The following is a 27,005-nucleotide window of genomic DNA, read 5'->3' on the forward strand; positions in this document are numbered from 1 at the left end:
GCTGGCTTGCTGCTCTTTGTGTTGAAACTTGTAACTTGAAACTAGAAAATAAATAAAGAAAGGAGACAACAATGAACATACCTGGAAACCGTTTGTTGTTTCCTTTGTTTGATGTTTGTTGTTTCCCGTTGCTAATAGCTATGCTGAGAAGGGAGATGATGCAGTAGGCTAGCCGCTAGTAGCTAATAGCTATGCTGTCGGCTGTCCGTTTGAAGAAGAGATAGTAGAGTCAAGAAGGGAGATAAGTTGTGTAGCAGCTATAGCTGTGTTGTCCGTTTGAAGAGGGCAAGAATAGCCGAGAAGGGTGTTGTCCGTTTGAAGAGGGAGAGGAGAGCCAAGAAGGGTGGTTGTGCAGCTTGTCCTATCTGTTTGAATAGGGAGAGGAGAGAAGAGCGAGAAAGGAGGGCTATGCCGTTGCAGCCGTCCGTTTGAAGAGGGAGATGAAAGCCGAGAAGGGGGGAGGAGTTCTGGTTGTCTTGGAGCTGTGTCGTGACTGCCGTGGAGAGGAATAGTCGAGAATAGAATAGAAGGGAGAGGAGAGGACAGCAGCAGACTTTTGGGATTTCTTCTGTTTTAAGTCTCTTTGAATTCAGCTTTTCAGAATATATTGTTTTCTTTTATTTAGGTATAATTTGAAATAAGATTAGATTTGATTAAAATATTGCAAGAAATACTAAACTTAAACTAAATTAAACTGAAATTCAATTAAAACAAACTAGGCGCAGCCTTGGGCGCCTAAGCCCAAGGCTGCGCCTGAGGGCATGGATGCGCCCAGGTGCGCCTGGGCAGATCTCGCCCGCCAGGGCGGGTTCTAGGCGCTAGGCTTGCGCCTGGTATCAAGGCGCGCCTAGGCACACACCTAGGCGCGCCTTTAATAACACTGATAGATCCAGATCCAGCTGCTAGTGGGTCCTTTCTTCTGCTGCCCTGATCCATTTCATCAACCATCATGACTGACTCTGCATCTTCAGTCAATCCAACCCAACAATCCCAGTCTTCTCAAGACCAATTTCGAGTTCCTCGAAACTCCTCCGACTCACATCCGGTACAGATTACGACCATTCATCTCAATGGTACCAATTTCCTGCGTTGGTCGCAATCTGTTCGTATGTACATTCGAGGTCGGGGAAAGATTGGCTATTTAACTGGCGCCACATTAGCCCCAGACAGTAAAGACCCACTGGATGACATTTGGGATGCCGAGAATTAAATGGTGATGACGTGGCTTGTTAACTCCATGGAGGAAGAGATCAGTTTAAACTATATGTGCTTCTCTACTGCAAAAGAACTATGGGATGAAATCACTGCCATGTATTCCGATTTGGGGAATCAATCCCAAATCTACGAGCTCAACTTGAAACTTGATGAGATTCGACAAGGTAGTGATACTGTCACCCTATATTTTAATTCTTTAAAGCGCATTTGGCAGGACTTGGATCTCTTCAATACATATGAGTGGAAAAACACAGAAGATTGCAAGTATTATCAGAAAATGGTTGATGCTAATCGGGTATTTAAGTTTCTCGCTGGACTCAATGTTGAGTATGATGAAGTCCGAGGGAGGATTGTCGGTAGAAATCCACTTTCGTCTCTTAGTGAAGCCTTCTCTGAAGTTCAGCGTAAAGAAAGCCGAAGACCGGTTATGTTGGGCAAGAAAAAAAGTGGAGAAAGTGGGCTATCTGAAAATATGGCACTTGTGACTGTTGATGCTGATGCTGGTGGACGGCATATTGCGAGTCAACGAAAGGCAGAAGAAAAACCTCGTGTTTGGTGTGATCATTGCAATAAACCACGCCATACTTGGGAGACCTGTTGGGTGCTTCATGGCAAGCCGGCCAATTGGAAGTCTAGATCAAAGCGATCCCAACCTACTGCACATGAAGCTGAAGCAGGATCATTCAACAAAGAGCAACTTGATCAACTTTTGCGACTACTAAAGCCTAATTTGTCCCCTGGTACACCCAATTGTTCTTTGGCCTATTCAGGTAGAAACTCTTTTGCCCTATCTAGCTCTTTTCAATCTGTTCCATGGATCATTAACTCAGGAGCATCTAATCATATGACTGGTTTATCACATCTCTTCAACTCGTATATTCCCTGTTCTGGTAGTGAAAAAATAAGAATAGCCGATGGTAGTCTTTCACCTAATGCAGGTAAAAGTCTCATTAAACTTTCTTAGAATATTGATCTTCAATCAGTACTCCATGTTCCTAAACTTGCCTGCAATCTTCTTTCTGTTAGTAAACTCTCCAAAGATTCTAACTATCGTGTTATCTTTTTTTATTCCTATTGCATTTTTCAGGCCCAGAACTCAGGGATGACGATTGGCAGTGCTAGAGAAATAAACGGGCTCTACTATTTGGATGGGGATGTCTTGCGTAATAAAAAAGCTCACGGGCTGATTGGTATTAGTTCTACTTCTGTTTCTAATCAAATAATGCAATGGCATCTTAGGCTAGGCCATCCCAGTTTTCCTTACTTGAAATATTTATTTCCTACGTTGTTTAAAGGAGTGGATCCTTCTATGTTTCACTGCGAGAGTTGTCATTTATCCAAAGATCATTGTGTTAAATTTCTTTCAAAACCATATTGTCCTTCAAAACCATTATATTTAATACATAGTGATGTTTGGGGCCCTTCTAAGGTCTCCACTTTGTCTAGAAAAAAGTGGTTTGTTACTTTTATTGATAATCATACTCGACTTTGTTGGGTTTATTTACTTGCAAAGAAATCAGATGTGCCTAGAACTTTCAAGGATTTTTTCCATTTGATTGAAGCTCAATTTAACACAAAAATCTGTATTCTTCGATCTGATAATGGCACTGAATATTTTAATGAATCTTTGGGGGTGTTTTTAAAAGAAAAAAGAATTTTACATCAATCCACTTGTCGTGAAACTCCCCAACAAAATGGTATTACTGAACGGAAAAATCGACATCTACTCGAGGTTGCCAGGGCCATCATGTTTTCTATGAATGTCCCTAAATACCTCTGGGGTGATGCAATTTTAACTGCTTCCTATCTTATCAATCGTATGCTTGCTCGTGTTCTACAGTTTCAAACTCCCTTACACTCTTTAAAACAACTCTTCCCTCTCTGTCATATATATTCTGAGTTACCCTTAAAAGTTTTTGCATGCACTTGCTTTGTTTATATTTCTCAAATTTTTCGTTCCAAATTGGATCCCACAGCTGAAAAATGTGTCTTTCTGGGCTATGCACCAAATAAAAAAGGGTACAAATGCTTTAATCCTGTTACCAAAAAAACTTATATTAGTATGGATGTGTCTTTCTTCGAAACTCCACCCTACTTTCCCAAAAATCATCTTCAGGGGGAGCATATTGAGAAAGAAGATAATTTTTTGAATTCTAATGTTGAGGAGGATAATTACTTAAAACTCTATGATACTCGTCCTACCATGATTGGTGCTCTCCTCCACTCTGATAAATAACTCAAGGATATAAATGTTCCAAATATTGTGGAACAGGGTGTGTCTGGTTCACAGGTGCCTAGCGTGATGAGATTGGAACCAGGGGGAGAATTACCACAAACAGATCAAAATATTCCAAAATCGGGGCTTCAGTTTTATACTAGAAGACAAACCCTGAAGAATACTATCAATCCAAATATTCCTCTAACAATTGAACAATCGACGTCTTCAAGTGATGGGCTTTCCGATAGTTCTTCTTCTTCTCATGGTAACTCTAAACTCACTCCTACAGATTATTCTTCATTTGATTTGTCTGATCTTGATGCCCCCTATTGCTACTAGGAAATGAGTGAGATCTTGTATCAAACACCCAATTGCTAAATACCTGTTATACCAAAAATTGTCCAATCATCATAAGGCCTTTCTTTCAAATATTTCTAACCTGCATGTCCCAAGAACAATTCAGGATGCCCTTAGTGACCCAGATTGGAAGTTAGCAGTCCAGGAGGAAATGAGTCCTCTTAAAAAGAATGGAACTTGGGAGATTGTGAACAAACCAGAGGGCAAAGTAACAGTAGGTTGTAAGTGGGTATTTACTATAAAATGTAAGCCAGATGGGAGCATTGAAAGATACAAAGCAAGGCTAGTAGCTAAGGGTTTCACCCAAACATACAGCATCGACTATCAAGAAACATTTGCTCCAGTAGCTAAAATAAACTCTATTCGAGTTCTCCTCTCCCTTGCAGTGAATCTTGATTGGCCACTCCACCAATTTGAGAAACTTGTGAGCAAGCTTGCCATGGAAGATATCTTCAAGCCAGCTTGAGAGGGAGTGTAGAAATAGAAGTATTTTTTGAATATAGAATATTCTTTGTATATCTTAGATTCTATGTATATTCTATGTATATTCCTATTTCCTTTTTTGTTATTTTCCTTTTGTATTATTCTCTTCCTCTATAAAGAGAAAAGGGAAATCATTGTATAATTCTAAGAAATAGAGAATTATATTTTCTCAATCTTGTTTAGAGATACAAAGACTATAAAGAAATTGGGACTATGCTATTAACCTATACAATTTAGAATATACTAACAATTCAATCACCTAAAAGAGTAAAAGAAAGCAACTAATCAACATGCAGAGAGAAATAGCATGATGAGGTACAAATTAATGTAGACAAGTGTGACAACAAAAATGAAGCCATAGCATAACCGTATACCTCATCAGTGGATCCAAAACGATTCTTCACAGATCGAAGTAAGCGATGAGAAGAATGTTTCTCCCCCTAAAAAATAGTTAAAATAACAGTGAACTAGCATTCAAGTAAATTCTAATTGTTAAAAACAACAGTTTCATTAAGAACACCCATGGAAATTGTTAAGTCACAAAATGTTCTATCTACTGTAGTAACAGATAAAAAAACACAGAAATCTCACATTCCCACAAGCTCCTCTTTATTGAAAATGTGAAATTCTGTAACAGGCTTTCTGAAAATCCCTATTCCAACTAGGACCAAAGCTCAAAAGATGAAACTCTCACACTGTCCATAAGGATTACTTCAACTTAAAAGCCACATATTTTTACTCCACAAACAACCCTAAGATAAGGCCCATAAACTCAGACTACAGCACAAGCTAAGCAAAACCTCAAATCACTTGGAACCCTTTAAGTTACAAATTACTGATTAGTAAAGAAACAAGGAAGAAAACAACTGAAAGTATACATAAATTTGGACCAAAACAATAACAATCTTGAAATATAAATACGGTAAGTTGGACAGCAGGCAGTTAAACAACTTAAAAAAAAAAAAAGCAGTGCCATAAATACAACAATGAGACTGTCCACATGGCCTAATTCAAAAAGGCCAAGTATTGTAAAAGCTGATTGACACTCCATAGTCATCTTGGCAGTAAGATGATGACATAAGGACAGGTAGGACTATCAAGACAAAAAAAGCCAAATTCATACTAACAGAAGCAGAAAATGCTACAAGATACCAACTTCCATATATAAGACAACATCAACAATGTGCTCCAGTACACGAGGTCCTGCTATATCTCCAGATTTATTCACATGTCCAATCTGAATTGCACAAGAGGAGATGATTCAGTATAACTCCAAATATAGCTTTGCAGAAAAAAAAAGAAAAAAAGATAGATTTACAGGCAGAAAAAACTCTGGATAAGTTGGCCATGTTTACAAAAAAAGACATGAAGAGCACTAGATAAGAAACAAACCATCAATTTACATAGATGAAAGAACGGATAAAAGGAAGAAAAGGTCTAAAGAATGAAAAAAGGAAAACGTGAATCTTTGGTCAAGAATAAAGGTGGCCATTTAGAGAAACATGTTAGTCGATAATAGAGTAGCAAAATTCTATCAGCCTTACCACCCATGTTAATAATAAAGCAGTGAGTTATTAATCGAAAATAGAATATTAAAAAGTAGTTTTCAAGCCAGCATTGCTCCTTGCTTGTGTGTTAATCACTGGGCATACCTCAGGCAAGGAGAATAACCGTTGATGATAATAAAATAACAAAGATTAAAAATGAAAACTAAGGATGCATTCCCTGAAAAACAAAGCCAGTAGGTTTTTGAATAAGAAAGTAAAAATAAATAAATTCTGCGGGCAAAGCATACAAATCATGGAGCACCAAGTAGCTCAAAAACAAGCAGAGGATAGAGATCCATTTTAGCATCACAATGAGAATGTAAAGCGCCACATCCAGTTGACAATAATAATTGACCAGGTACATCTCTTATGTCAGTCATCTTATTTTTTCTTAAAAGTAAACTTTCCAGATCCTGCAGTGACAGAAGCCTAATGTTCAAGATTAGGACAGCCATTTCTTTGCAACATCCTCTAAGTTGGAGATATGTTGGATTCCTAGTTGTATGGAAACCATTTGCCAATAGCAATTTAGCAATCCCATCCTAGTTTTCTGTTCATTTAGAAGCTGATAGGCCCCCAGTTCACTGGACTTATCAAAGAAGGTTCAAGAGGCAGGGGCAAGGTTGTAAATTGGCTAGCTGGCATAACAGCCGGCCATGTGCATAGGGGTAGAGTGGGGAAATTGCTAGGTTGTGTAACAACCCAGCAAGTGCAAAACAGAATTCGGTTGAGGAGGGAAGAGAATATGTTGAGGGGGGGAGAAATTGGTAAGGGGTAGGAAAGAATTTCTTTTGGGATGTGACAACCGAGCAGGCCTTCCAGCAACTTAAGGCTAAAATGGTATCCCTACCCGTTTTAGCCTCGATGGATTTTAGGAAGCCCTTCGTCATTGAGACTGATGCCTCAGCTCAAGGTATGGGGGCAGTATTAATGCAGGAGCAAAGGCCTATTGCTTATTTTAGTCATGCCTTCAGTCAGTTAGGGAGGAAAAAATATGTTTATGAGAGGGAACTAATGGCGCCATAGTATTTGTTGTGCAAAAATGGAGACATTACTGAAGTTTGTGGTTCGAACAGATCAAAAGAGTCTCAAATACTTGATGGAACAGCGGGTGGTGAGTCCAGAATATTTGAAATGGATGGTGAAATTGATGGGGTTCCAATTTGAGATATAATATCGACCGGGTTTGGAGAATAAAGCTATTGATGGCCTGTCACGAATCTGCCACCCAGCAACAATAATGGCTTTAAGAGTGCCTAAAGTGGTCCAAATGGATAAGTTAGCTAGTGAGGTAAGGGCTAATGAAAGATTGCAAGGAATTATCCACGAGCTCCAAGCTGATCCTACTTCACACCCTAACTTCCAGCTGGTGGACAACCATCTCCTTTACAAGGGCAGGCTGTATTTACCCGAGTGATCCACTCTCATTCCATTGTTACTTCATGAGGGGAACGATGGGAGTATAGGACACTCAAGATTCTTAAAAACCTACAAGAAGGTGGCAGCAAATGTTTGTTGGCAAGGAATGAAGAGGGATATATACAAGTATGTCAGTGATTGCTCAGTTTGCCAACGAAATAAATATATGACCTTAGCACCAAGGGGACTCTTGTAGCCTCTTCCTATCCCAAACCAAATTTGGCATGGCATTGCTAGGGACTTCATTGAGAAATTGCCAACATCAGGCAAGATGGATTCAATTTTGGTGGTGGTAGACAGACTTAGTAAGTACGAGCATTTCATTGGCCTAACACCCATTTACAGCTGAGGACGCGACAGGAATTTTTATTAAGGAAGTGGTGAGTCTTCATGGGATGCCAAGATCCATCCTATCGGATAGAGACAAAATTTTTATGAGCAAATTTTGGGAGGAGATGTTCCGACTATAAGATACCAAACTCAACAGAAGCACATCCTATCACCCTCAAACGGATGGGCAAACTAAAGTACTTAACCAGACTTTAGAAACCTACCTACGCTATTTTGCTTCCTCAAAACCTAAGGCAAGGTACATATGGCTACCTTGGGCTGAATTATGGTATAATACCTCCTACCACCCTGCTGCCAAGGTGACTCCATTCCAAGGAGTGTATGGGCGAGAACCACCACCCTTATTGAGGTTTGAGAAAGGAACTACCCCTATTTCAATGGTGGAGCAACAATTGCTTGAGAGAGATTTAATCCTTGAGGAATTGAAAGCAAAACTGATGAGAGCACAAGCAATGATGAAGAAGGGAGCAGATATGAAAAGAAGAGAGGTGAAGTACAAAGAAAGAGACTTGGTTTATTTGAAATTGAGGCCATATCGGCAAAAATCATTGGCTGCCGTGCAAATGAAAAGTTGGTTACCCGATATTTTGGTCCATTTGAAATTGAGAAGGAAGTAGGTCCGACAGCTTATAAGTTGATACTGCCACCTCATTGCCCAATCCATCCTGTATTTCACGCGTCCCAACTACGAGAGGCAAGAGGGGCATTGGAAGCTAATGTGGAGATTCCTCGACAGCTGAATGAAGACCTTAAGATGCTGGTGGAATAGAAGGCAATGCTTGGATTTCGATCAGGAACCAAGAAAAACCTACGGGGATTAGAGGTGCTCATACAATGGAAAGGGCTACCCTCATTGGAAGCTACTTGGGAGCTTTACCACCTGATCCAACAGCAATTTTCATTTTTCTACCTTGAGGACAAGGAGAAAGTCGGGAGGGGGAGTAATGATAGATAGGCTCTCAATTCACTGGACTTATCAAAGAAGGTACAAGGGGCAGGGTTGTAAATTGGCTAATTGGCATAAGAGCCAGCCATGTGCATAGGGGTAGAGTGGGGAAATCACACAACCCAATAAGTGCGAAACAGAATTCGGTTGAGGAGGAGGGAAGAGAATATTTAGAGGGGGGAGAAATTGGTAGGGGGTAAGAAAGAATTTTGATTCAGTTCTTAGGGAGAGTTAAGGACCTCTCGAATGCCCAATTTTTTTTCCTATAATCTGGTTGAGTTGGTGAATTAAATAGAAGTTTAGTGATTTTCATTTCTAGTTCTCATTCGAAGCCAGATTGAAAATATATTATTCAAGTTTTTGCAAATAAAGGTTTCCCAAATTTTCATTTCCTGGGTGAGATTCCTAGAGAGCCTTTAATCCTTATCATCCTAGCTTTTTAACATAAAATAATAGTTCTCAACTACCATCACATCTATTAATCCCTTGCAGATTCGTCTCTATGCAGGAAAATTCAGCAAAGCCTAAACATTTTTGTATTAGACCCAAGACAACCCTAAACCCCCACAAACAGACCTCAAAAACTAATATCTTTGCCTACCAACCTAATTGTAAGACACCCTAAATTCTAACCAATGGTGAGTCCAACACCACATTGGTGTGCACATGATGTTCCAGCTGGGAACCTAGAGTAAAAATTGTTGCTAGCGGAACAAGGGGTCAATTAATAATAATAACAATGCATGTCAAAAAAGAAAAATAGCAATACTTTTCTTTTACGAAAATTTTTATATTTACTAGTGAGAATCCTAAAAGATGGATACTACAGGCTATCACGACCCCAAGTGAATTAGGTAATTATATATTTATTTTGTTGTTATTTACAATTATGTTTTTGGAGTAATTGGGTATTATTTACAATCAATTTACAGTTATGGAGTAATGGGAAAGTAGTGGTGTAGTGGTAATTGCAACTAAGTAACTACCAGATAACTTTATATATAAGACTATGCATAGTTCCGAGAATCAAATTAGAACTATTGGAATATCAAAACTCAATTTCTCTCTTACTCTCAAAACTCTCCTTACATTTCTGTCAGTTTTCTCTCTCATTTTTGTCCATTCTCCCTATCATTCTGTCTGTTTCTCTCTCAATTATTCCTACTTCTCTCTCAATTCCAATTCTATCTTCAAAGTAAATGTTATTTAGAACTAGGGTCGTGACACAAGCCAACCATGACTCATGATGGAATACATTCAACCATCAAATGATATGATCAAAGAAAAAGCAAGAGCCAAATACTAATCAAGAAAGAGAAAACCCAAACAGAGAAAAATAAGATGAATAAATTACAAGAAAGAAAATTCAAATATATGAATTAGCAACCAGAAACAAGGTGTGAGAAGCTATACAAAAACAAGAAGACATACAAAAGGCTCTTTTATGTGGACTCATCAACTATGGGTGCCGAGCGTCGAGTATCATAAGTATGTCTAAATATGATTACATGCATTCTCGTGTCAAAGGATCACACAACAGAACTAGAATTTATATCATTTAACCACTTTTTGAACTTTTCAAAAGAAAAAAAAGGTACTACAAACAACTGTAATGAATGCTTTATGCATATTTTGAGAGTCAAATTCAACTACATACTTATTCCTGTTAGCATCTGTCCAAATAGAAATGAGCAATATATTATATATCCCTACAAACATGGCACGTATTTGGTGGATATAGGTAATAACTCTTTTCCTAGGAGATAGTCGTGGATTTATAGCTCTGTTGAGGATTCCTTTCCTAGTGATTGTGGTGTATGGCTACATTCTAAGTATTAATAATTTGATCAAGAGAAGATAGGATCAGGGAAACAAGGTGAAGCTCTTAACCAACTTACACATTGTACAGTAATACAGAGTTGTGGTCTCTGATCCTCGATTCTATCATGAGGATTATTAGAAAGAAACAAATAGATCTCCTCCCAAGCTCAAAGAGACTTTTAAAGATCCCTCTCCCTTTCCTTTAAAAGCCATCTTAACAACAAGGGTGCCCTTAAAGGTGGTTTTATTTGGGCTAAAGAGCAACTCTCACTATGGTTGACTTTAGGAAGAGGAGGAAAGTGGTGTTGGATAGGTAGGAGTAGTCTGTTGATTACATCCTTCACCACTCTTTGCCAACTGCCTAGAGAGACCTTAAGTTTAGTTTTCGACGCTTCCCCTTCCTTTGTACAATGTTCACCCCCCTTATATTGTTTTCTTCTTTATTTATACAAGATGCTCTATCAAAAAGAAAAAAAAAAAAGTTCATTACTTCTTCCATTGATTTGTGATATATATATATATATAGAAAAATATAAAGCTGTGTGAGACTGATAACATATGTAGAAATATAGAAGTTGTGTGAAAAAAGAACTAAAGGGCATCCCTATTCCCTAATACACAAGGCTCCCCGCTTTTAAAGAGTCGGGAGGAGGTCATTGTCATGTACCCACTGCTAATAAAGGGCGGTACCTTGTATGGGTAGTTACAACCAGCAAGTAGTTTTGTACATGGGTAGATATAGCAATGATTGTTTGTGCTCAGGTGATAGGTTAAGGCGATTGTACTCTCTTGAATTTTGGTGGACTGTGGGCGCCATATGGGTTGTTGGATCAGTATATTACAACTGACCACACCTAATTGAGATCCTCGAATATCATAATTGAGATCTCTTTTCCTAGTTAATTTTCTCTTCTCTCTCGATCCTTCCTCCCTCATTCTCTATTCTTCTAATTCTCTCTACATTTCTCCTAAATTCCCCCCTTAGTTCTTCTCGAATTTTCACCATAATTGGCGAGAGCTCTTCGTCAGATTTCTATATTTGACAGTCATTTTTCTATGCAATTTTGACCTTGCCTTGCGAAGAGGTTGTTTCGCTTTTCTTTAGTACTAAAACAAAATTAGTGACTACCAACAGGTTCAGCACTGTAATATAGTCTAATGGATTTAGAATAAAAAAGGCAATATATCAGTGCACAAGACGGAAGATAATTCTAGGGTTAATTACCAAATCCCCTACTTGCTAAATGAGATGGCCCAAATTAGACATTTGGTGATGCCAACCAAGAATTTGATACCTTCTACAAAGTGACATTACACAGCATCCAAGATTGTTACTTGAAAAGTAAACTTTCTGGAAGTTTAATGAATGGAATAACTTCCCTGAATTTCATTTATCTGTGGTATGTAAATATATAGACAAAGTTTCCTAAGAAACCTCCTAGACTTTAGGACTAGATTACACTCCTAACAAATTTCCTAGAATTCGCCACCCGAAGCTGCAGAGAAAGTTCTTATGGTCTGAGAATGAGGGCATGGCAAAAATGACTCTTGCTAGATGGGAATTGGTTGAGTTGCCTAAGAAGCTGGGTGGGCTAGAGGTGGGGTCTTTGTTGGCCAAAAATAAAGCCTTGCTCTTTAAATGGCTGTGGAGGATGATTAGTGGGGGGGATCAGCTTTGGTGTAAAGTCATTGCGGCTAGGCATAATGGTATCTTCGTTGGAATCAATGATGTGGAGGTTAAGCGAAGTTTCAATTCTTGGTGGAGGGGCATTGTTGACTCCTATTCCAGCAGTGATGAGGCTCAGTCTGTGGCCATGGAAGGGGTTAAAATCTGGTTTGGTAAGGGCGATTTGGCTCGGTTTTGGGAAGACACTTGGGTGGGTATCTCCTCCCTGTCAAGTTTGTTCCCTCGGCTGTATTCGATGTCCCTAGATAAAGGGAAGAGAGTGACAGACTTGGGGTTTTGGGTGAATAACAATTGGTTTTGGAGCCTTAGCTGGAGAAGGCCGCTTCTTGGCAGAGAAGAGCCCATCAGGGCTGAGCTATTGAGAGTTATCTCTCAAGTTCATTTGGTGAAGGGGAGGAGGGATACGATTTTTTGGTCGCTTGAAGCGGCTGGTTCCTTTTCGTCCCACTCATTCAATGAGAGGCTTTGCTCCTTAATGTTTGGTTCCAATGTTCCTCATATTAATTCAATGGCAGCTCGTGTTTGGGGCAGCCTATCTCCTCCAAAAGTGGAGCTGTTTGTGTGGCTGGTCATTTGGGGTAAAATTAACACAAAGGAAAACCTAGGTAGGAAAGGAATCTTGCAAGGGGATGATCTATTGTGCGTCTTCTATGGCTCTGCTTCGAAGTCTATGGACCACCTCTTCATCCATTGTGAGGCTATTTTGTGCTTGTGGCAGCAAATCTTTAGTTGGTGGGGCTTTGAGTGGGTTTGTCCGAGATCGGTTGGGTGCCTATTTGAGCAGTGGGATTTCTTTGCTCGGGATAAAGGTTAAAGGAAGGTTTGGAAGTCTCTCTTTTATTCAACGTTATGAACAATATGGCTGGAGCGGAATAGGCTAATTTTCAAAGATCGAGGGTCAGGTGCAGTTGATATTTTTAACTTGGTGCTTGCTAGGTTAGTCGCTTGGGTGAGGGCTGTGGAGCCATCTTTCCCTTACTCAATGGATCAGGTTATCAGGTCAACCTCTGCTCTGGGCCGCTAGGTTACAACAACAACAACATATCTAGCCTTTATCCCACTATGCAGGGTCGGCTACATGAATTCTAGACTTTCATGTATTTCTGTCTTTTGTCATATTTTCATTTAGATCCATACACTTCATATCAAACTTTAATGTCTCTCCCAAAGTCTTCTTGGGTCTGCCTCTACCTCTTTTTTTGACTAATTGTTCCATTTCATCAACTCTCCTCACAGGAACGTCTCTTGATCTTCTTCTCACATCACCAAACCATCTTAGTCTAGTCTCTGTCATCTTCTCCATGGTGGTTTTTGCACAAGGACTTGAGAAGATTTCAGCAGGTTGATAGAGGTGCCACTAATCGGGATTCGCACAATTGTCTCTCTGGATGAGGACGACTACTCGAAGCTTGCATTGTGGGCACTCACTGTAAATGAGATCAATGAGACTGGGGGAAGGGATGCAACGCTACGGGCTGAAGGTTGGGGATATGCTCACAATGGTTGGTAGTTTTGGCATTTCATTTGTAAGGTTGGAGAAGGATGAGTTGGATTCAATTTTTTGATAAAAATGCATTAGCTAGCTAGGCTGTTTCCATTCCATATAATACCCAAAGACAAAATATTGGTACAATTACGATTGACATCAGAATGTGCATGCTAGCTATTAAAGAAAAATTACCCATGTTTTTTATTTCAAAAAAAAAAATCTCCTAAAATTTAGAACTAGATTACACTTCTAATATTTAGGTATAGATTACAACAATATATATTAGATTAAGATCAATATAAACCAGGATTTCCTTATCTGATTTTAAGGAATATCCTTATCCTTCCAGTTGGTTATCTCTTTCATCTTTATCTTTAGCATCTTCTGTTCTTATCCTCTTGGTTATAGCTTAAATTTTCTCCCTTATCTTCGGCAACATTACCTTTTTAATGGAAGACAACAGAAGTACAAATTTGAAACAAATTGAAAGGCTAGACCTGGTATTGAAAAAATTAGAAGTTTTATACGTAATTGAAAACACAGTAAAAGGTGGTCTTTTTTTGGTAATTAACCCTTAATTATACTTCAACAGTATTTACTTATAGGTGCATACACATAAAGATGTGGATTTCATCAATAGTAAAAGATAAATTAAAGATTCAACAAGTTCAGCATTTTAATTTAATTGCAAGGATTTACTGCCAAAAGAGCCAATATAGCTTTGAAAAAACAATAACATCAGAATGAAGCAAATTTAGATCTAACTGAGGGCCAAGGCCAGTCATTAGCTCTTAAATATTGGAACAATGTAAACAGTCAGCTACTTAGATATTGCAACTGTAAGCTCACCAGTAGAACAGGGATATTTGTCTTCTTAGCATAACGCAGCAAAGCTGATGTACATTCTTTCACCTGTCATAGATCCAATCAGTCATTGCACATTCCTAAACCACTAGATTAAACACCAAAATAGTTTATTCTGGGTAAACAACTTGGCCAATAATTGCACCATTTAGCCAGAGAACCAAGAAAAGCTACCAAAATTTATATATATATATATATATAAATATTGAAAGAAGGTAAAAATTTTAAAGCAGATAAAGTTCAGAACATCAAAACCAATAAACATTGGCCCCAACACAACACAAATTCACCAACCCAGCAACAAAAAAGACAGAGACCAAAATGAAACCTCAATTAAAACAGGGGATTACATGCCGATGCTGAAACTGAAACCACGCTATAAGCAAATTGAAAAGTATGTCTTCTGAAGCTGATATCAGACAAAACTGCTACTTCCAAAAACATAGCGGATACGCACACAGGCGCGTGCATGCACAACCCACTCATCAACAATGAATTCACCTACTTTTTTTTAAGTACAACATATCAAACCTCAGTCCCACTAGGTGGGTAGGCACCTACTGTTAAGCCCACATTTTTGGAGGAGGCCAGCCATTACCTGCATAAACCTAGTGGGCCACAAGGCCTTTTAGGGTTTGCAATGGGGGCTACCACCAAAAACAAACAAAGAGCCATTCGGCTCTCTCTCTCTCTATTGGTACATTCCAGATATACAGGAGGAAACCCTAGTTTCTGTTTGTATACACACTCATTCACTCATGAGGTGAACTGTGTAGCAAGGTTGAACCACCAGTGATGGTTTGAAACAGTTGGTGGTACTAGTCATGAGAGGGGGGCAATTGGGCCTACTTAGGCCAGTTTTAAGGGCACAATAATGACCCAACTCAATTCAGCCAAGCCTAGCCCATCCCTAATCTTAGCCCACTTACCAATGACCTGGACCAGAGACCTGACCATTGACCAGGTCAGTGTGGTGACATCACCATGATGACTACTGTCAGCAAGGCCCAATCAGTTTTAACCGTACCACTTTTTCACCTTGATTTTCACATTCACTCCAACTATTCAGTCCAAAAACTGGTAGAAACACTTAAGCCCTGTTCCCTTTGCTGTTTTCAAGCTGTTTTTAATTTTCAGTTTTCTAAAACAGTGAAAACGTGTTTATTTATCCATTTTTAAAATAGAAAATAATATTGGTACATCATTGTGTCAATCATAATGGTACACCTTGGGCTACACAATATGCTAAAATATCTAAAATACCCCTCACCCAAAGCAGTGAGGTGAGGCGATGAGGCGTCGTGAAGCGGTGAGGCGCATAACTAAAATATCCCTCACTAAAGGTGGTGAGGCGCAGTAAGGCGAGGCGTGAGGGGTATTTTTGTCATTTGTGTGCATTATGTAGCCTAAAGTGTACATAAATGATGTACCAACAGCATGGTCCTTTTAAAATTGTCTTTTCCAAAACACAAAAAAAAAATTGTACACAAAACTAAAAACAAGGAAATCTCATTTTGGTTGTTTTCATCACGAACACGTTCATTTACAGTTGTTCTTCATTGTTTTGGATAAGGCTCCTAGCAACCGCTGCCACCATCACCGCCACTAGCCGCCGCCGCCATCACCACTGCTAGCCGCCACGATCGTCGATCTGATCCCCTTTGTTGCCATCAACCACCTCATCGCCAACGACTGCCATTGCCTTCACCATCATTCGCCAAGCCCCTCTGTTCATTCGTCTTCGATCGCCTGTTCATCTTGCACAATCGCCAGCCGACCTTCGTCCTTGGCCGACCATTGCAGCCGTTCGTCTACATCTTTTTCCAACTGCCTCACCCTCACTGCCCATCGCTGCAAGCCGCCGTCAATTGGTGCTCTACCATTGTTGGCTAGTTCAAGCTTCACCCAAATCCTAGCCCAGATCTGGTTCAAATCCGACCCAACCCCATTGGCTCTCTTCTCTCTTTTCTTCTCTTCAAGGCTTGGTAACGAATTCCAAGCTCTTCTTCCAATTGTTCTTCTTCCTACCATTCTTCCTTCTGCGATTTCTTCTTCAATTTTTCAGAATGACAAAAAGCACGTGTTTTCAGCAATTTCAAAACAGACACTCAAAACATAAAACTAAAAGTAAATTCAAAACTCAAAACTAAAAACTAGAATACGAAGAGAACATCCCCTTATTTGGCGTACTTCTGTTCTCCTGGGCCAATTGGACATTTATTTTGTATTCGTGTCTGATTATCGATTCAGCTATATATTGATCTTGTGACCATCTCTGTTGCATGCATTGCTTCATTCCTTTCTATTAGTAGTATAGAAATTTATGATTATTTTATCGCATATCAATAGGAGTAACCTCTAGAACTCTATTTGTTAAACAGCAAGCGAAGTGAGCCATTGGTGCATCACGCTCCACCCCAGTTAATAGGGAAGTTGCTCAGCCCATGTGTCCGCACCGCACACAGCTCCATTTATTTTACATGGCTTTGTCCATTCTGTATTGGGTTATTGTTCTCCTTATCTACTCCCTTATATCTATATCTTTTCATCACATGTTTTCTAGTTAGACTCCCTTATGCATATCTCTTGTTTATTATTGCATGTCATTCACATTAACCATTTTATAGCATACTTGCATAGATGTTAGCTTTTCCTACAGCATAGTAAATGCTATCATCTCACTTCATCCTTGGACTTACTCTATATTATTTACCATTTGCTAGATTGACAAACTAAGTTAGAATGATTGTACCATTACAGCTAATCATGGTAGGATGCCACTAACTTTGGGGTATGTGACATCAGCATAAACATGCTACAGGATACAATTACTAATATTAGGATGACACTCATCATCAGGTGTATGGTTAGATTTTAGACAATGCAACATTGGGCATGTATCTTCTCATTTAGATTTTTGTCTAACAATGATATATCATTCAGTGAAGCATTATTCATAACAATAATATACGAAATTATTCAGTTACACACTGTATATCCTTATTCATTTTTGTATCATGTATATGAAATGCATGTTAGATATGACTTGATATTAGTTGAAGCTTGTTTAACCCTAGTGTGGCCCACAGCCCTATTAGGGGGCAGCACAAATCATAGCCTCCACTTTTGGGTAGGTGTCATTTTTTATAGGTAAATAGACAAATTAAATTCCAATCCTAAAATTCGCAACTTGGTAGCAATTCCAGTCAAATTCGCAAATCAAACATTAAATCCTCAAATTATAAGTGAATTAGGTTCACACTACTACTAAGTTGCCATGTGTCACGTTGTAGCATCATAAAAACAATAAAGTAAAACACCTTTCCCTGAATTTGTGCACAAGTTTTTTGCAATTAAATGAACAAACTACTATATGGAGAGACATTTTGAATACAATAAAGAAAATTATTCTTTTGAAAGAAATCAACATAGAAAATAGACAAAAATTATATATATATATATAAATACAGATGCTTTATATTTACAGCAAATACAGTAATCTATGTTTGTAACACCCCGCTTTTCTCTTACCAAGCATGTCACTATGCTGGGGTCCAAAATATACATAAATTATTTTTCTTTCTTTCTCGGTACATAACTTAAACCTTAAGTACCGAATTCCAAACAAAACCCCCAGCAAATCATTCACAATATACGGAAACGATAATCGAAACCTGATATGGTACATACCTGAATTCACCTTATATTACATAAAGAATCCGTACCATATATTACATCATCTTCTCAAATATAAAATACATAAGAGATTCCATAAACATTCTAACAAGACTAATCATCAATAAAGCATAAGCTAAAACATATCCGAATCATCTCGTTGAATCCATCGGCCACGCCATCACATGCCGTCTCATCTCAACCTGCTCCTTGCCTAAGCTGCAAGTCTAAATTGGAACGTTGAATGTTGCAAGGGCATAACCCATTAGAAGATGAAACTTCCAGTGACGGTCCAAAAACATATATATATGAATGCATGATTCAATAACATGAACAACATTTGCCCTTAATGTAACTTCTCAGGCCTACCAGCCCGGCACGGAATCTTAGGCAAATCCAGAACTTCCGCAGAATAAGCCTAACGTTATTCCATCATTGCTCTAGGAAAATTACGGCTACACTTTGGGGGCGACATCCCATTCCCATGCACAAACATCAATATCACAATAACATCATGTTGTCAGATTCCAGATCTGACCAGCTAATCCGAGAACAGCGAGGGAAAAAGAAATAAAAGACTTGAGAAAGATTGGAGGGAAAATAAGGGAGAAATTTAGGAGGGAATTGAGTTGAGGAAAAAACTGATTTCCTGATTTCATTCAACATATTCAAATAAGGCGCCTTGATCAGTTTATATACTGATCAAAATCGATTAGGTGCCAAAAGCCGTTGGGCTCGCCCATGTGAACGCACAAGTGGCCATGTGCACTTACAAGTGGTTTCCATGCGTGCTGGATACGCTTTCACGCGATTATGCATGCTAGGATAGTTTCCCCAGCTAAGCACAAAGATTTATTTACATTCTAATAGTGCAATTATACTATTATCTCTACTAACAACTAGTTAGCGTAACAATCCTGGCCCCTTAAAATGTTTCTTGTCCGCAAGAAATATGGAGTAGGCTGGCCACATTGGGAAATTGCTGGAGAAGTTCCGATAAGTATTCCCAAGTATTATTGTCGGAATGCAAAGAAGACCATTGAACTAACACCTGAATCATAGGAACACCATTGTGGTGGGTCACTCGTCTGTCTATGATGGCCATGGGAACAACCTCCGGTGGTATTTCGCTCACTATAGGAGGTAAGCTCGGTGTAGAGCTGTGGCTGCCCACTAACTTCTTCAGCAAGGATACATGAAAGACTGGATGTATTCTTACTTCAGCCGGTAGTTTCAGTTTGTAGGCCACAACGCCGATTTTCTCTAAAATTTTGAAAGGGCCATAAAACTTAGGATTCAACCTTGAAGTGGACTATTTAGTCAATGCCTTGTAATGTTGCGGATTGAGCTTCAAGTAGACTTCATCCCCTACAGCAAATTCTCGTTCGCTCCTCTTTCGATCAGCTTGTTGTTTCATTCAATTACATGCCTTGGCCAATTCTCTTTCACTATTCTTAATGCTTCTTGTCTCTGTTGGAGGTAGGTTTCCACAGTGGCTACTGTTGTGTGACTTCCTAGTGCAGGAAGTAAATCTGGTTTGTAACCATAAAGGGCCTCAAATGGAGTCATCTTAAGTGAGTTGTGGAAGCTCGTGTTGTACCACCACTGTGCCATTGCCAACCATTTATGCCGTCCTTTGGGCTGCACAAAAGTGAAGCACCGTAGGTAACCTTCCAGGCATTGGTTAACGCGTTCGGTTTGGCCATCCGTTTCAGGATGGTATGCGGTGTACATTAGGAGTTTGGTTCCGAGGCCTTTCATCAACTCTTTCCAAAACAGGCTGGTAAATATTTTGTCTCTGTCATAGACAATTGATCTAGGGACGCCATGTAGCTTTACCACATTATCCAAGTAGATTCGAGCCACCTCCTGAGCTGAGAACGGATGGGTTAAGCCGATGAAGTGGCTAAATTTGGTGAATCTGTCTACAACTACTAGGATACAATCCTTTCCCTCTGACTTTGGTAAACCTTCAATAAAATCCATAGTAACATTAGTCCAAGCGCGATTTGGAACCTCTAAAGGTTGAAGCAAGCCGAGGTGGGCCACTGTTTCATGCTTACAACGTCTACAAACCTCACACCTCAATACATATTCCCACACATACTTCCTTAGTTGCGGATAGAAAAATAATTGTTTGACTTTGTGATATGTGTTTTGGATACCCGAGTGTCCTCCGATTGGAGATCCATGCAACGCATGGATTATCTTGTCCTTCAGCTCCTTACAATCATTGATTACTATCTTGCCTTTGTATCTGATTACTCCATTGGTAAGTGAGTACCCTGGTTTGCTGGTGGTGCTCACGGTTAGCTGTTCTAGAAGATTCTTAGTCCATCTGTCCGTGTGGTAGCTGTCGGTAATTTCTTGGAACCAATCGGGTACCACTGTAGATATGGTTGCGGCCATTCCTTCTTCATGACAACGAGATAATGCATCTGCTGCAACATTTTCTTTGCCCTTCCTATATTGGACCACATAATCTAAGCCTATGAGTTTAGACATACCTTTTTTCTGTAATTGGTTGTGCAACCTTTGTTGTAAAATGTATTTCAAACTCTCATGATCTGTTTTGATTATAAACTTTCCTCCTTCCAAGTAGTGGCATCACCTTTCCACTGCCATTAGCACTGCCATCAGTTCTTTCTCATAAATACTAAGGCCCAGATGTCTTGGGGCCAAGGCTTGGCTAAGAAAAGCCAAGGGTCTTCCATCTTGAGTCAATACCGCTCCTATGCCTGTGTTGCTTGCATATGTTTCTAATGTAAAGGGCTTATCAAAATCAGGCAACCCTAGTGTAGGCACGCTGCTTAGAGCTGCTTTTAACTGCTCAAAGGTCTCTTCTGCCTTAGTACTCCATTGGAATCCATTTTTCTTTAACATTTCTGTCAACAGTTTGCTTATAGGGCCATAGTTCCTCACAAATTTCTAATAATAACCAGTAAGACCCAGAAAACCCCTTATGGCCCGTATGTTGGCAGGTATGGGCCAAGCCATAATTGCCTCAATATTCTTCGGATCAGTCCCCACTCCTGCTCCTGATATAATGTGCCCGAGATACTCGACTTGGGGCTGTGCAAAGGCACATTTTGACCGCTTGATACATAACTGATTGAATCGCAAGATCTCAAATGTAGCCCTAAAGTGGTTAAGGTGTTGGTCAGCGGATGGGCTATATATTAGTATGTCATCAAAAAAAACCAGCACAAACTTTCTGAGGTAGGGTTTAAAAATCTGGTTCATGAGGGCTTGGAATGTAGCTGGGGCATTCGTGAGGCCAAATGGCATTACGGTAAACACAAAATGCCCATGATGTGTTCGAAAGGCTATCTTGAAAGTGTCATCAAGATAGACTCTAATTTGGTGGTATCCAACCCTTAAGTCTAGCTTAGTAAATATGGTTGCATGTTTGAGTTCATCAAGTAGATCATCAATGATGGGAATAGAAAACTTGTCCTTAACAGTTATGGCGTTAAGCTGTCTATAATCAACATAAAAACGCTAAGTTCCATCTTTCTTTTTTACTAATAGAATAGAGGAAGCAAAAGGGTTGTGGCTTGGGCGGACAAGGGATTGATCTAACATTTCCCTGACCACTTTCTCAATTTCGGATTTGAGTTTAGGCGGGTACCGATAAGATCGGATGTTGACAGGTTCGGCCTGGGGTATGAGGGGTATAGTATGGTCTAAGGAACGTTTAGGAGGTAAAGTCTTAGGTTCTACGAAGAGATCTTTATATTCATTCAACAATGAATCTAAAAGGGTCAGTTCAAGTACCTGTTGCGAAGACTTTGAGCTTATTGTCTGAATTTGTTTCCCTTGCTGATCGCTGGCCTCAATGGAAAATAGATGAGCCACATGTGCCTACTTCTTTTTGAACATTCATTGTAACTTCTTGCCCCTTATCAACTTGCATGCTCCTACCTCCATGTGGCCCTGCAGTACCACTCTTTTCCCTTTTTTATCCAACGTTACTTCCATGTTATTAAAGTCAAAGCTAATGGAACTCACTTCCCGCATCCAATCTACCCCCAACACAATATGACAGCCCCCCAATCTGAGTAGTCTAAGATCAGCCTGGAATTCCTCCCCTTGCATCTCCCAACAGAACCCCATGCAAGCTGATTTACTGAGAACTTTATCTCCATTAGCTACTGTGACTGATAATGGATGTGTCCTCGCTCTTGGCCACCCCATTCTTTTAGTCGTTGTTTCATCAATGAAACTGTGGGTACTCCCACTGTCGATTAACACAATGAGAGAGCTATCGTGCACCTCCCCTTCTACTTTAATAACTTTGTTGTTAGCCACTCCTTTAATAGCGTGTAATGATATGGCGCCACTGCCCTCGTCCTCATCTTCTTCTATTACTGCCAATTCTTCTGTTTCATCTCTTTCCCCTTCTCCGTCCAACAACAGCAATTGTTTTCTACATTGTTTCATCTCTTTCCCCACGCCTAAAACACAGTCCTGCTATCCTCCTTTGCCCCAACAACTTGTCTCTGCTCAACGTATTTAGAGGGGGTGCAGGTAACGCGAAATACCTAGTATTAGGGCCCGTCCTGATTGCCTCTCTTCCTGGTGGTCTACCACCCTGATATACCATTCCTCCTTGGGTTCCTCTGATCTGTCCCTTTTGTTTCCTCAGCAACGTGTCAAACGTCATTTCTTGTAGGTAAGCCCCCTCCGCTGCCTCCGGTACCGTCTTGGGCCTAAGAACTTGGACTGCTGATCGAAGCTCCTCATTAAATCCTCCTATGAAGCTGGATACAAAATAATCTTCAGTGAGGCCGGGGTTCCAATTGAGCATCAAGAACTTGAGCTCTTCGAACTTCGCTTGATAATCCATCACTAAGCCTTCTTGTGTCAAGCGATTAAATTCTTGTACTATATCCAACCATCCCCGTTCTCCAAATCTTTCATTAAGGCCTTGAGTGAAGTCCTCCCAATTATAGTTCGCTCTTACCCTAGACCACCCTTGGAACCACACATCTCCTTCATCGTGAAGATATGCTACTGCCAGGGCCACCCTCTGAATCTCTGGTACTTGGTGAATCTCAAACAACTTCTCACACCTCCTCAACCACCATCGCGGTTTAGTACCTTCGAAGGTTGGGAGTTCCAGTTTAGGAATTGGAAATCCACGCCTCCGGTCTACTACCAATTCATTGCCAATCGTCGGCTCTTCTTCCGATACGGTAATTCCTGCCTGTCGGTGTGGTGTACCAATTCCTTGCATAATTGGTTCCGTTCGTTCTCTAGGTGGAAAATCAGGGCAGATCCTTACCTACGGTTGATTTGCAAACATCAACATAAATTGTTGCAGCTGATCCCGCAACAAATTTCCTTGATCTCGAACTTCTTGCAATTCCTCTCGGATTTGCAATTGCATATCCCCCCTGAGTCGATCGGCTAGAGTCTCCAGCTTCCTATCCACCGCCGATTCGATCCTTTCTTTCACTGTATCAACTCTTCCTTGCATTTCTGATACTGTCGTTGTTACCTGTTGGAGCTGCATCTCCATCTAACGCATCCTCGTACCATCCGCCATTAATCCGATGGCCTTCAAACAATCTGGCTCGGAGCTTGCTCTGATACCAATTTGTCAGATTCCAAATCTGACAAGATAATCCAAGAACAACGAGGGAAAAGAAATAGAAGACTTGAGAAAGATTAGAGGGAAATAAAAAAGAAATTTAGGAGGGAATTGAGTTAAGGAGGAAACTGATTTCCTGATTTCATTCAACATATTCAAATAAGGCGCCTTGATCAGTTTATATACTGATCAAAATCAATTAGGCGCCAAAAGCCGTTGGGCTTGCCCATGTGAACGCACAAGTGGCCATGTGCACTTACAAGTGGTTTCCATGCGCGCTGGATACGCTTTCACGCGATTATGCATGCTGGGACAGTTTCCCCAGCTAAGCACAAAGATTTATTTACATTCTAATAGTGCAATTATACTATTATCTCTACTAACAACTAGTTAGCGTAACACATGTCATGCAATTATCACGACTTTCCATGTAATATGACAAAATGAATATTGCATTCATAAAAACATGCATATATAACAAACATATCATGAATATAAATTTTTGTGAGAAAACCACTCACAAACCATAGTTAGGATAGGAAAACTCACATTTTCCCAAAGATCAATATACCTTGAAAAGCGCACATCGCCTCGATATGCGTGCCCGACCTCGATTCTTGTGTCAACTCTCAAAAATTTCACCAATTACATCATCTCAATCACCTCAATCATCAAAATGATAAATAATCACTAAATATCCTCAATATTCCATTTATTTTATTTTTCCTTCATTTCCTCTCTTTTTTCCTTCTAAAAATCCCAATAAATACCATCGAGACTTTTTTTTCAAATCTAATTCCACAACAATTCATCATAGGTTATGAACTTCAAAGGAAAAATACTGAACTTACCCAGATGTTGCATTTTCATGCAAAACGAGGCTCTTTGATGCTAAAACCGAGACATCAGGAAGCCCAAACCCAGATATTTTTGCACGAACCTCCATAAAACATTTTTCTGGATTTTCAACATTATTCCAGAATTTTCCCAAACTACACGCGCCCGCATGTGCCTAGAGCGAGTGGCGTGCGTGAAGGACAGCGCGTGACCAGCACGCGCCAGTCGTCTTCTCCGACGATGGCCATGCCGGCAATGCTGGTTCTCTCCACTAGTTTCTTCCTCTTGACAAGTCGATCACGATTATCTATCTTGAGGCCCGAAAGGAGCATCGGAGCACATCCAACCGGCCACTTGAAGGCTCGGCCAGGTGATCTGTTTCCATTTGCACAGAAATAAACCTCAAGCCATGGGCAACAAAAGCCCCATGGTTTTTACTCTCAATTTATTCGAAAAGGGCCTCGATTTGGAGATTCAATTCTGCTCCAAAATCGGCCACCCTAAACGCCTATTTATAGGCATTTTCGGGCATCAAAATGCCCTTGGCCGAGCAACCCATTGCCTTAGGAGTCTCCCCCTCCCTTAGATCGGCCTGGAAGCAACCCTGGCCGACCAAATTATCACTTGCAGGCTTTCGACCAAACTTTCGGTCGCTTTTTTCCTAATTTCCGGCCACCCCGATGGCCTTTGTCAGATCTTCCTTTGCAAAAGTTGCTCCCCTGACCATCCCTCATGCAACCCTTTGGCCAAATTCGGCCATGGCCGACCGGCCATGTGCTTGTTAGATTTCCCCATGCTGCCATTTTTGAGTTTTTGCACTTTTACCCCATTGATTTTGGTTTTCTCATGTTGGCCATCTTTCACCAAGCCCCTCGACTTTTGATAATTGCATATAAGTCCCTCAAGTCCTAAAACGTCCATTTGACCCCTGAAGATTCCGAAAAAAACATCATTTTGACCTCATTCTAGCAATTTCAGAAAACTGCACTTAGGTCTGAATCTTCGTTTTGGCCCTCAACCTTTTCGTTTCTTCCTAAAACCACTGAAGGGTTATTCCTTATGAAAAACCGAAGCCCCCTCAAGCTTCCATTGACTTCCCGAAAGTTGCTTATAACAATTCGGTATTGCAGCCTAATTGGCAGCTGCATTTCTTGTTATACCGAAAACTATTCCCGATCTCATTTCTTTTGATGCCATAAATCCTATCTCGGGGTGCTTGTTAATGCCACATCATTTTTTTTTTGGCATCTCGGCTCCAGGACACTCCCGGCAGTTGATTCGGTCATCTATACGGTAATAAATTACCATTATAACCATCATTTATCCTTAAATTCATTTTTGCCCCCAAGATAATTTTTCTCTTGAGTCCTTTACAATTTCTCGGGTATTACAATGTTCACCCTATAACCACTTCTGCTTTCTAGATAGTTTTGTGGAAGATACACTAGCTGCCACTTTTAAGTATCAGTTAGGTCAACAACCTAAAATGTAAATCAGATTGTAAAGAATGAAAGTTCCATCGTTTTTTATGTCAAGGATCGAAACAGAAACATACGAAACTCACAATCATGCTAAAGTTACAAGCCACTTCCCATTGGTAGAACTAACTATAGTACTCAAAAAAAGTCAAACCTGAGAAAGTCCTCCAGCACTTCCAGTCACTCCCATCAGATAAACTGTTTGAATTGAATCAACAATTAAAGCCCGAGGGGAGAGAGCCTGAACTTTGTCCAGAATGTCCTGAAAGAAAGCCACAATCAATCTCAGGAAAGTAAACATTACAAACATTCATACGCAAGTGTCACTGGATGGTTTTTATTATTTAATATTATTTCAAAAAAACTAAATACACACTTGAAGATCTGAATAAATATCCTTAAGTTTAGCAATTTTTCTTTTGAATTAGCTAGATATCAACACACACGGATAAAATTAAAATAAAATGATGGAAAAAACCACCATCAACCTTGCATATGTTCACATGGGAAAGATACCAACTAAGAAAGTGGTGCCTAAATGCCTAGTGGTTTGCTTATGTGAATAATAGCATCAAAATAAACTTTTGGATTATCAAGTAATCCGCACTCACAAACAAAAGTAATTCAACAATTTGCACAATAGTTACCAGGTAGTTGTGCAAGCACATTTATCAACAAGCAATTTCAAGGTTCAAGAAATAACTTGAAAAGAACAACTAGTCTGAAAGGAAAGGGTAGCAAATTGATAAAATGAGACGACTGTACAAAATACAGATGGCAAGAATCATTGCTTAAAATTCATCCTTTTCTGTTGCTTTTCTTTCCTGTCTTCTAATGATAATGCTTAAATCTTCATTTCAAAAGTCTTAAGGGTTCATATAGTTCCTGCATATTTCTCCTCTTCAAAATATCCTATCCTACCAACCTTTGCTGTCAATAGAAGTTGACACACAATCCTTTTGTATTCCAGTCCAGACTAAAGCACACAAACAAAAGTTGCATAACAAATTTGGTAAACAATA

General features: G+C 39.8%; 1 protein-coding gene across 6 annotated transcripts in view; it reads right to left on the reverse strand.

The window, feature by feature from the left end:
- LOC127795430 (uncharacterized) overlaps positions 1–27,005 on the reverse strand; it is a 109,552-nt gene that overhangs the window by 52,203 nt on the left and 30,344 nt on the right. For all 6 annotated transcript variants that reach the window (XR_008021797.1, XM_052327089.1, XM_052327090.1 and 3 more), the window contains 4 exons: positions 26,138–26,245; positions 14,383–14,445; positions 5,430–5,510; positions 4,648–4,713 (listed from right to left, as the gene is read on the reverse strand). Coding sequence is in view for 5 of the 6 variants with exons in the window: in XM_052327089.1 (XP_052183049.1) it covers positions 4,648–4,713; positions 5,430–5,510; positions 14,383–14,445; positions 26,138–26,245 (318 nt within the window). In the remaining variant the exon portion in view is untranslated. The remainder of the gene's footprint in view (positions 1–4,647; positions 4,714–5,429; positions 5,511–14,382; positions 14,446–26,137; positions 26,246–27,005) is intronic.

The sequence above is a fragment of the Diospyros lotus genome, chromosome 2 (assembly GCF_014633365.1).
Source record: "Diospyros lotus cultivar Yz01 chromosome 2, ASM1463336v1, whole genome shotgun sequence".
In the NCBI taxonomy this organism is placed as follows: Eukaryota; Viridiplantae; Streptophyta; class Magnoliopsida; order Ericales; family Ebenaceae; genus Diospyros; species Diospyros lotus.